The sequence below is a fragment of the Polypterus senegalus genome, chromosome 13 (genome assembly GCF_016835505.1).
Source record: "Polypterus senegalus isolate Bchr_013 chromosome 13, ASM1683550v1, whole genome shotgun sequence".
In the NCBI taxonomy this organism is placed as follows: Eukaryota; Metazoa; Chordata; class Cladistia; order Polypteriformes; family Polypteridae; genus Polypterus; species Polypterus senegalus.
This window is the reverse complement of record NC_053166.1, coordinates 69,131,291-69,143,663: the sequence shown is the minus strand read 5'-3', so window position 1 is coordinate 69,143,663 and position 12,373 is coordinate 69,131,291. Positions and strand designations below refer to the sequence as shown.

Here is a 12,373-nt window from a genome sequence, read left to right as displayed (position 1 = left end):
GTCATTTCTTCTCACTGTGCATGTGTGAATTTTACTCACAAACGATTAATGATGTATGCACAGGAAGCTTTGCATCTTCTCATCCTGCAGTTTAAAAAAATACTACAGTTGTGCTATGTCACTTCAGGATGCAAAAGTTAAAGGAGTTTGCATTCCTTTTTTTTTTTTTTTTATTTATTTATTAATTTTATTACAATCAATACATAGCAATCAAGTTTTTACAAAAAAGAATTATGCTAAGAACAGATCGATCCCCACCCTTGAGAGAGAGAGCAAGCCAAACGGTGTAAAATTTAAGGCTTTTAAAAATACCTAAATCAACAAATTCTCTGTGCTTTATAAAATCATTTCAAAATATTACTGATTAGATCCTGCCATGTTTTGAAAAAAGTCTGCACAGATCCTCTAACTGAGTATTTGATTTTTCCAATTTTAAATAATATAACACATCAGTTTCCCACTGACTTAAAAGAGGAGAGTTTGGGTTCTTCCAGTTTATCAGAATAAGTCTGCGTGCCAACAGTGTAGTGAATGCAATCACAATTTGTTTGTCTTTCTCCACTTTAAGACCCTCTGGAAGAACCCCAAACACAGCTGTTAATGGGTTAGGAGGGATTGTGAGTCCAAGACTGTCTGAGAGGTAATTAAAATTTTTGTCCAGAATAATGTTAATTTGGAGCAGGCCCAGAACATGTGACCTAGTGAGGCTGGGGCTTGGTTGCAACGTTCGCAGGTTGGATCATGCCCTGGAAACATTTTGAGAGTTTTAGTGAGACAGATGTGCTCGATATATAATTTTGAGTTGTATAATTGTATGCTTTGCGCATATGGAGCTTGAGTGAATTCTCTGCATTGCTACTTTCCACTCCTTTTCTGATATATTAATTGAGAGGTCATTTTCCCAGTGTCCTCTTGGATCTTTGAAAGGAAGGGATTGTAAAAGGATTTTATATATTGTAGAGATGGAGTCTAACTCCTTGAAATTGAGCAATAATTTTTCCAGCGTGGATGAGGGTGCAAGATGAGGAAAATCTGGAAGGTTCTGTTTAACAAAGTTCCTGATTTGAAGATAGTGAAAGAAATTTGTAGCTGGAATGTTAAATTTGGAATGTAATTGTTCATAGGATGCAAAGGCGTTGTCTATATAAAGATCTCTAAGCAAGTTAATTCCAAATTTTTCCAGATATTAAAACTGCATATGTTTGTGAGGGTTGAAAGAGGTGGTTCTTTTGCAGGGTGCCACAGAAAGAAGCTTCTCCGTCTTAAAATGCTTTCTACATTGGTTCCAGATTCTAAGTGAGTGGAGCACAATTGGGTTATTAGTGTATTGCCGATAGCGTGTGTTTATTGGAGCACAAAGCAAGGAATACAAAGAAGTACTGCAGGATTTTACTTCTATTGCGGTCCATGCCTGTGTATGTTCTTCTATTTGTGTCCAGGTTCTTATCGACTGTATATTTGCCCCAGTAATAAAACTGGAAGTTAGGTAGAGCCATGCCGCCTTCTGCCTTTTGTCTTTGTAGGGTCGCTCTTTTGATGCGTGGATGTTTAGAATTCCAAATAAATGAGGTTATTGTTGAATCTAATTGCTTAAAGAACGATTTATTAATGTATATTGGTATGTTTTGAAATAAAAAAAGGAGCTTAGGAAGAATATTCATCTTAACAGTGTTAATTCTTCCAGCTAGTGTGAGATGAAGGGTTGACCATCTATGCAAGTCTTGTTTAATTTTTTCCATACAGACGACGAAATTTTGTTGATAAAGAGCTTTATGTTTACTTGTGATGTTTACCCCGAGGTATTTAAACTGTTCTGCAATGATAAAAGGAAGGGTGTCTAATCTAATATTATATGCTTGCGAATTCACGGAAAGAGTACACTTTTATTCAGATTAATTCTGAGACCAGAGAGCTTTTGAAATTCTGTGAGTGCTGCTAAGACTGCAGGCACAGAATTTTCTGGGTCCGATATATACAGTACCATGTCATCTGCATATAATGAGATTTTCTGTTCCAGTCCTTCTCTGCTAATCCCCTTTATCTGATCAGTATTTCGACAATGTATTGCCAGTGGTTCAATGGCAATTGCAAACAGCAGTGGTGACAAAGGGCATCCTTGTCTTGTGCCACGTTCTAGTTTAAAGTAGTCTGAGCAAATGTTATTGATGCAAACTGAAGCTTCTGGGTTAGTATACAGTAATTTAATCCATGCACAAATGTTGGGCCAAACCCAAACTTCTCCAAAATAGTAAAAGGTATTTCCATTCAATCATGTCGAATGCTTTTCTGCATCCAATGATAATAATATTTCTGGGGTGTTTGATTTAGTTGGTGAGTATATTACATTAAACAGGCGTCAAGATTTGAAGATAAGTGTCGGCCCCTAATAAATCCAGTTTGGTCTTGTGATATTATTGAGGGGAGCACTTTCTCCATCCTTCTAGCTATGATTTTAGAGAGTATTTTAACGTCGTTATTCAGAAGTGAAATTGGTCTGTATGATGCACATTGTAATAAGTCCTTATTTTGTTTTGGAAAGACAGTGATTAGTGCTTGGCGAAAGGTTTGTGGAAGAGATTGGTTATCTCTGGCTTCTGTAAATGTTGCTAATAGGAGGGGAGCTAGCTGAGCGGAGAATTTCTTGTAAAACTCTGCAGGGTAGCCATCAGGGCCTGCTGCTTTTCCACCTTGGAGTGACTTTATAGCATCCAGTAATTCTGATAATGACAGAGGTTTATCGAGCTCCTCCACACTAATAGCGTCAATTTGTGGTATCTGTAATTTATCCAGAAATGCATTAGATTGTATATTGTCTTCTTTAAACTCAGTAGTATATAGGGATTTATAGTAGTCTCTAAAAGTGCACATTATATTTTTGTGTTCGATGATTTTATCTCCATTAGTGTTAGTAATTACCGAGATTGCGTATGCGCACTTCTTGCTTGTGAATTTGTTGCGCTAAAAGCTTATTAGCTTTCTCTCCATGTTCATAATAATGATGTCTGGATTTGTAAATTAGTTGTTCGGTTTCTTTAGTTGTCAAGAGGTTTAATTCTGAATGTAGAGCCTGCCTCCTCTTATGTAGAGTCTCGCTTGGTAGTCTGGCATGTTCTTCATCTATTTTAGTAATTTCGCTTTTTATCTCTGCTACTTTCTTCGCTTCGGATTTATTTCTGTGGGAAAGATATGAGATAATCTGTCCTCTTAAGAAGGCCTTAAGAGTTTCCCAGAGTGTTCCTGCAGAGATGGAGTTTGCATTCCTATACTGTGTAGTTAAAAATACAGATTTAAAATATACTAAGGGCATTATTAAAATGAAATATACTAGGCAAGAAATTCGGAAATACACTTACAGCATTTAGTTATTTGAGAGAATGAAAACTGTGCACTTACCCCACTGAATTACATTTATAGGTTGCATGGTGTGTTGTTGTTCTTAATAATAAACATATTCCACTCTACATTTAACTCAGGGAGAATAATTAGATGCCTTTCTTATTTATTCCAATACATAAAGAACATTGCAATTGTTTTTTTTTAAATTCCTTTCATTTGTCGTGCATTTTGAAAAAGCAAAAAAATGAAACTTTATCACACCAAACATTTAGAGAACGGTTTAATGTGTATTTAAAAAAAAGTGAAAAGAAAAAAACGATTCTACTGGTTTTCACAGTGCTAGTTTAACATTTTCTTTTTCACAGCGATATGACAACCTATTTGATCATCTACACTTCTGGCTGAGGCAAAAATGAATAATTGAAAGAAAAAAAAATAATTAAAAGACTCTGCAGATAACACTGGTCAAAATGTAAACATACCAATAAATGGATCCTGGTCTCAACAGTTGTGAGAGATCAGAGATGACTGTACAGTACAGTAAGTATAATTTCCATTAAAGGCTTTAACTCTTTTAAAGGATAAAAAGAACATTTAAAGGTATTAATGTTAATGCAGATGTATCCTAATATTGTGATTTTTTTTCCTTCTAAATCATATTTTTGCTATTCCACTCACTCAGCTGGCAAAGCAGAAACTAGTTGTATAAATATTTTATTAAAATGATTCCACAATCTGATTAATTCTCTTTTAAAATCCCCCTAGCAGGATCAAAGACTTGTGTTTATTCTACAGTCACTGAATTGTTACAAGTTCAGTCTAGTACCTAATATGATACTACAAAATAACTCCTAGTGCACAAAAAAGAAAAACAATAACTACATGTGCCTTAAATAACAAAACTGCATTTAATGTATGCAAATTGATTTTATATGACCTTAAGGATTTGCTCTTGGTGTGTAGACATATTTAACTTTCTTGTGAATAAACACTTTTCATCAAAAATCAAGTTTTGGAAATATTAAATCCCGACCTATGCTATCTAAAAATCATACCTACATTTTGTGTTTAAAAATTCAATGTAAGGATCATTTTGTAATTCACATACTGTAAATTATTATTTGATTTCCCTCAGCTAAGTTAAACCAGGAAACCATTTGTGCCCATATACTGATAACACTGGTTCCAAAACACATGCTACAATTCCTTTTTTATCAGATGCCAGGACATTGAATTAAACACACTTAGCAGTAAGAAATTGAACACCCTTATGAGAAATGCAATTTTAATATTTTTTGTTGCTCCAAAGAAACCAGTATGACTAGCGACTACATCATGGCTTGTCATTACAACAGAGAGCTACTACTTTCCCATAGTAAATGTGACAAATGACAATAAAATCCTTAGGACAAGAAAGAATGCAAAAATATGTAAAAGTGACAGTCGGGTAATAAAAACTATAAAGCTTGTGCACACACTGTATGCTTTTGCTACAGTAGAAATACATTGCGTACCTGGCTATGTTTGGTTAACTGAGTGAAATTCCAGTAATTTCACATAGCACAAAACAGTAGTTAATTAAAAATAAGTTTATGATTGTGTTTTATTAGAGAAACTTGATGCAAAAACTCCTAAACAAACAAAGATAAAAGACTGCATTTTTGACTTACTTAACAGATGAGTATTTTACATAAACAACACATTCCTTCAATTCAGAGGAATGCATTTCTGTGATCCTCTAAATAATGGAAATTAGATGTTTTAATAAAGTTTAAATCTGCTGCAATAAACAATCCTTTAAAAAAGGTAACAGAATGAAAATTAAGTTTTGAGAATATACTTCAGGCAGAATCTTATTGATTTTAAATATTCCCCACCGCTTAATGTGAAAATTTTCATTATTCAAATTTTTATTTTTGGTGCTTTTACCAATAAAGACTCAGTAAAAACAAAAAGAAGTTAAAAGAGCTCAAAATACTCCACAAAAAACAGCAGAAAGGAGATATGGATACATTTTGTTTGTTTTTGCTTTTTGTTATAATTAAATAAAAACAAAATGAAATGTGCTTAATAACCATGATAGCACATTGGCTACTGTGTATGTTCAGTAAAAATAGCCTAGAAACTCTTAAAAAAATCCTTTTTCATCAAGTTTCTACCTAAATAAGACATCCATATTCTTGTGTGTGGAGGACCTGTCAAAGAAAGACAGAGAGAAAGAAAGTAAATTATCTTGCTTACTTCCTGAAGACATTGGGAAAAATGAACACACACACGGGAACAAGAGAGGTTAACTTCAACATCTCAAAATATAACCTTCGTATCTTTTGTTCCTAGTTTTCTGAATTGATGGAAAAAAGTTCTGTACAAAAATATTCCAGTTTCTTCAGACTGGTGAAGCAAAACAGCAACATTCAGTTTTCCAGCCATATACCTTAACATGGGAGGCAAAAAAGTCACAAGGATTAGAGACAGAGTTCATGATATCTGTGGACTTCTTTCAGTTTTATTCCTCTTATTTTTTGCTTTAACAATTCAAGAAACATAGCTCATTTGATCCATAATTTTTAAAATGGTATCAAAAGTTGTAGACAGATCACAAAATGCCTCCCCAGTAATTAAATCACCACAAGCCTCAGTGGGTAACATGTTAGTGATCTAGCAAAATACATGAGTTTGTCCAGACTTAGCTTGAGGCAGATGATGGAAATTATACCAGCAGAAATCATCTTCAGCTCCTTACAGGATTCTCTCACTGTGGCCTCGACAAAAACTGACATCAAGCCTAGCAGCTTGCCTAGAATATTTTGATAACTTAGGGTTTGGGAAGTTCAGGCATCTCGAATATTAGCTGCCAAAACAGAATTCTCCTGACGAATTGCTTTGTAGTCACTTAAAATCTTTTCCAAATTGCTCACAGTTTTTTTTCCATTTTCAGTGTCAATCTACAAAAACAAAACAAAAAAAAAACTAATTACATTTAGTTTATGTGTATATTCATTTAAAGTTCCAAAAAATGTAGTCCATAATTTCTATCACTTTCAAATTGAAATTGATAAATTATAAGTTGTTAAAAGACAGCTATAAGAAATGGCAGAAATCAGCAATGTAGAGTATTTAAGGAACTGATCGCTTCAGTTTAACCTAAAACTTAAATTTAAGTGTGAAAATTTTGGAAGTATATACAGTAAAACCTCAATTATCTGTCAGGGATCGGGACAGAGGCCATGATGGCTAAGAGAAAAGACGGATAACAGAACAGCTACTTTAAAAATGATACACAGTGGATTAGCTTTGCGAATAGTCATATTTATTTACAAAACAAAACTATATTAACAACATATAATAATCATTTTAACAAATGTAATAATCATTTAAAAAAATGTCATTAATTCATATAATATTGTAATGACCAGTACAATAAGAAAATACAACTCAGAGGTACTGGAGTTTTCTATGTTTAGCTTGGAGTCTTTGTTCCGTAACAAACAGTGCCCTGTCTTATACGCTGTTATCTGGGTTACAGAGCACACCTCCAAAACAACAATTCGCTACCAATCAGTTTTACATTCTTTTTTTCATTATACAGCAAACACTCCTGTGCTTATTATCCCCCAACTCAAAACATCTTTCTTCTGCACCTTCCTTTTTCTCCTGACTTCTCCTGTCACTCATCTCCTAAGAGGCATGTCCACCCCCTTACAGAACAGAAGCCCTTTACCCAGTCCCATCACTTACAGCATTCATTCCACCCTTTCTGCTCCCATACACCACATCACAAGTTGCCTGCATGTCACAATAAATTAACAAAACATAATATAACTTTAAAAAGAAAATTGCAATACAGAAGAACATTAACATTATTACAGAATAACATTACCCTCAGGGGTTTCCATTTTCGACACATTTTTCAATTTTGTCTGCACCATGTTTTATGTTATTCACTGTTCTACCTATTCCGTAAATTGAAGCAATACTTAAAACACTTTTGCCATTTTGTAAATGTTTAACCATTTCAATTTTTGCAACAATTCCAGAACCACACACATAAGTTTATTGGCCATAACAAAAAGTACAGCAGATTAATTATAACAAAAGAGAAAAGTTACTTAACACTATTAAAAATGAAGTTATGAAAATGACACTGTGGTGCTGGGGAAGAACACAATGCGCTAACACAGGGGAAAGTTATTCCAATGTGCAAAGCTCGCAGCATACTACATGGCAGTAGTAGTACCAGTAATAGGCAGGCACTACAGGTGCCTGACAGTAAATGGAGACTGATGGTTAATCAAGTGACGGATAATTGAGGTTTTACTGTTTTTCTCTTCAAATGCAGAAATTTCTAAATCTCTATCCTTTCTTTCAGCATACCAAAAATACAAATTCTCATTTCTAACCTAAATCCTGCCAGCATTAAATTTAGTCCCCACCTCCATACATTGGAAATGCTTAAAGGGTAAATTCTGTATTTTTCAAGTTGAAGTGATCTCTTCACAATCATTATATACATTTTCGATATAAAACTGTGTTCAGAAATGAATGATTTTCCATCCATCCATACATTCTCTTCCGCTTATCCGAGATCGGATCACGGGGGCAGCAGCTTCAGCAGAGATGCCCAGAATTTCCTCTCCCCGGCCACTTCTTCTAGCTCTTCCAGGGGAATCCCAAGGTGTTCTCAGGCCAGCCGGGAGACATAGTCCCTCCAGTGTGTCCTGGGTCTTCCCCGGGGCCTCCTCCCGGTTGGACGTGCCCGGAACACCACCTGATCACATGCCCGAGCCACCTCATCTGACTCCTCTCGATGCGGAGGAGCAGCTGCTCTACTCTGAGCCCCTCCCGGATGACTGAGCTTCTCACCCTATCTTTAAGGAAAAGCCCAGGCACCCTGCGGAGGAAACTCGTTTCAGCCACTTGTATTCGCACTCTTTCTTTCGGTCACTGCCCATAGCTCATGACCATAGGTGAGGGTAGGAACATAGATCGACTGGTAAATTGAGAGCTTTGCCTTACGGCTCAGCTCCTTTTTCACCATGACAGACCGATGCAGAGCCCGCATCACTGCAGACGCCGCACCAATCCGCCTGTCGATCTCACACCCCATTCTTCCCTCACTCGTGAACAAGACCCTGAGATACTTGAACTTCTCCACTTGGGACAGGATCTCGCCCCCAACCCTGAGAGGGCACTCCACCCTTTTCCGGCTGAGGACCATGGTCTCGGATTTGGAGGTGCTGATTCCTACCCCATAATTATATTTTTTTTAAATGAATTTAAAAGGTGCTTGATCTGTTTTTGCAGCTTTAAAAGGGATAATATGGAAACCAGTGACATTATATGATTGATACAGCCTTAAATCTTTAAAACCTTGGAGCAGCAAAGTTTTCAATTGAGGAAAACATGCCTTCCACGTTTGTAAGGCATCTTTGTAATAATGGAAGGCAACTGAAAAAAATATACTTCTGTATACATATTTCAGCACCTGTGGAGTTAGGACAATGCAACACCAAACTGTGAAGTAGATTAATTAATATATAAAGTAGAAATGCATATGGGGAAGGAAAGTGAAAAGTGTTGGTGTATTTGTTTCTTAAAGGAAATGTCTTATTTAATGGTCTTATATATCACTAGTATATAATAGTAAGCCTATTTATTTAATACTATTACCAATAGCGATGTGAGTGAGTGAGTGAGTGATTCAAAAAAGGAAGGAGTGAAAAATCCATGTGATATGATCATTTGGTAGCTGTTGAAGTGAACAAGCAAAAATGTCAGGGGGAAAATAAAGTCAACATATCAGTTTCAGAGAGTTAAGTACTTTCTATCAGATCTGTGGGGAGCATGTATAAGTGAATTCATGCTTCCCATTTGCGAGAAATTTTACTGGTCTCTGATACTCAGTTCTATTCATTTTGTCTCAGGGAAGCATGGTGGTGCAGCTTTAAGCACTGCTGCCTCACATTTCTTGCCACAATGATCAGTCCATCAAAGTTGTCAGATCTTTCCCTAGTTGTCAGTGATGCTTGATTGACCAATGCACCATTATAATCCACTCGAGACTAGTTTAGTTTCTTCTTCCCCAATGACTTCAACACATTTTGATAAGTTCAGTGAAGATATTGAATATTTCCGCATTTTCTCTGAAGTTGAGGTGAAGCAAATTTAGTGGGGTTCGCTCAGCGCTATTTACTAATAAGTACAGGCAACACTTAAAATAAATGCCCTTCACCCAGTGTCACTTGCCCTTTTTTATTAATTGTCAGTATTCAGTAATTAAGAAATCAAGCTTCAAAGATGAAGTGAATTAAAAAGAAAATGACAGAGCTTTCAAAATATAAAAAAAGGTATTTTTCTGTATTTTTTATACATTTAAATCTAGCATTAATGCACTTTTCTGAATGCAAAAAAGGAAGAAATAAAAACAGTTAAAAAAAAACCAGTGAGATCAACAAAAGATAAACTCACTGCTTATGAAACTGGTTGGAACAAAAACCTGCAGTCCCAGGACTGAATCTGTTCTAATAGTCTGATTCTCCCAATGAACCATTTGTGGTGTTTGTTACACATCTTTTTGAATAAGGCCTACTTTATATTAAAAAAGAATAAAAGTCATAGGGAAATCCAGATTAACTCAAACCCAAATATTAGTGTCAACCAAACTTTTTTTTTGTTAAATTCAACTAAATATTCCTGCACTCTCCATAAAAATATGCTCAGAGGTTGGCAAGTGGCACAGTATTACAATTTATTGTGCCACTTGCCAGTCTCTGAAGATATATTTAGACAAAATTTCAGGGCCCTTACCTGTTCCTCTAGATCACGGATTTCCCTCATAATAGTTCCTGTATCTTCAATAGTTTGGATCAGCTGTGTGCAGTTCTATTACAAAATAAACAGTAATTAATTGTTTACGAATAATTTAAACACACAAACATCTGTTTCACCATCATTTTAAAGTATTAGAAATCATATATTTTAATATGACAGAGAGAGACAGATAAATATGAAAGGACCTACTGTATATAAGAGAGATAGTGAAAGAGATAGATTGATAGACAAAAAAACTGCAGCTACTAATTAATGGTGAAAATAGGTGCAGACTAATTTTGTTATCAATTGTCTGTTATATATTATGTAATAACTAGACATTAAGCCTGTTACAATAATGGGCGCTAGAACAGTATTGCATAAACATTATTAGGAACAGTCTATATTAAAAGGCAAGGGACCTTGACCTAATTTTGTTTGTTGTCTTAATTTTTTTTGTTAAAAATATTTTTGCAAGAAGCCTAAAGTAAAATAATATTAAAAATAAAATAGAAATGTATATGACAATACAGTAAGTATAATTAATATTGCCTTAGTGTAAAACTTTGTAACAACCTGTAATACACAATATCTGAAGAAGATATTTAGGAAAATGTTTTTATTTTTTTACTTCAGGAAATTTTTCAATAAAATTTCATTATAGACAACATTTTTTGCAAACACTCTTGTTCAGGACCATCTACAACGTTGACAACAACATCTGTAAAACTTCTAACTCTTGATAATGCAACATATAACTGACCGTGGCTGAATACTGGTTCTGGCAAGTAAATGGCAACTTTTTCTAAGGTTTGCCCTTGAGCTTTATTAATTGTTATGGCAAGGGCTAATGTAACTCAATTGTTGCCTTCTTATGGTAAAGGGTAAATTAGTAGAGGATAGAGCCAAATCAATACGGTGAATATTCTGACGCTCATTTTCTTTTTTACAATCGATCTATTTCCTCGTATTTTTCTTTGTCTTTCAGCCTTTCTTTTGTTGATGTTTACTTGCTGAGCTGACCGTTCTTCCAGGAGATTTTGCTTATATACGATTTGAGTGTCTGTGTCTTTTGTCCTACTTGATGTGTCCTTTTTTTTGGGTGGCATGTTGTTAGTAGATAGTTAGTTAGTAGACATGCACGGGGCAGTATGCATGGCGTCGGCCCAGCAATGGATTTTATGTGCGCGGCTAAGCCATTCACTGTGTGCGCGTACATGGTCTCCCCAGCAATGATGTCCTTTATTTGCTTATCATGCGCGGCTACACCATTCACTGCGTGCTCAGCTTCCAGTGTGTGTGTGTCCACGATGTCGGTCGTGCATGTCGCACCGAGCCTCGCGCATGCGCACTTCACCAAAAGACACACACACACGGACACCTGGACGCATACAGGGGTTTTATTAAAGAGGATATGCATTGTGTTGTACATCGTTGTGATGACTGAACCAACAGGAGTTCTGCAGAAAAAGTGGCAGGGGCCTAGTGGTCTTATAATTAATTTTTGGAAAATTCCAGAGAAACACTGCAAAAATGATATTATTTTTTTTACCTAGTTTTAGGTAACATAAGTTATTAGTTTGCCATTGAGTTTATATGGTGATTATTTCAGCTGGGCAAGATCAGTCGATACACTAACAATCTAATGTAGGAAAATCATGATGAGTTTATTGCTAGACAGTCCGATCTCTTTAGATATAACACCAAATGCTATTGTAAGAGGATCTGGGATGATCATAAATACAATGCTATTGGGATAAATAAAAAAAAAAAAAAACTGTCTAAAAATTTTTAAATTTAGGATATTCCTAGAAAACATGCCCTAGAGAGGCAACAGCTACACAACATCATTCTGAATTAGGGTGGTCAAATGCTGATATATTTTAATCTGGAGAGGTGTGTCCAGCATACAATTTTTTTTATAGTGTTACACATAAATTAAAGAAGAATGAATATTGTGAATTAATAAAATTCACTCCCTACTTAAATCAGCACTCCTTAAGACCATGCAATGAGTGATGTGACATTAATCGATATACTCTGAAAACACTGGCAATATTATTATTGATAATCAAGATAGTTTTGATATTGAGGGTTAGGTATGATAGCCATATTCTATAAAATGTTTCGAACTTTGAAAAGAAAAAAAGGTATGCTAAGGTAAGTCCATTTTTGCCCCTTCTGACCAACTACACTGTAAACAAGTTATCAATATATACTATAGACC

General features: G+C 35.3%; 1 protein-coding gene across 1 annotated transcript in view; it reads right to left on the bottom strand.

The window, feature by feature from the left end:
- Window positions 1–5,822: 5,822 nt before the first annotated feature.
- Window positions 5,823–12,373, bottom strand: part of ccdc22 (coiled-coil domain containing 22) — a 91,583-nt gene continuing 85,032 nt past the window's right edge. Inside the window, exons 15-16 of the mRNA XM_039774576.1 lie at window positions 10,144–10,218; window positions 5,823–6,281 (exon numbers count right to left, since the gene is read on the bottom strand). Coding sequence (XP_039630510.1) covers window positions 6,168–6,281; window positions 10,144–10,218 — 189 coding nt within the window. The 3' untranslated portion in view covers window positions 5,823–6,167. The remainder of the gene's footprint in view (window positions 6,282–10,143; window positions 10,219–12,373) is intronic.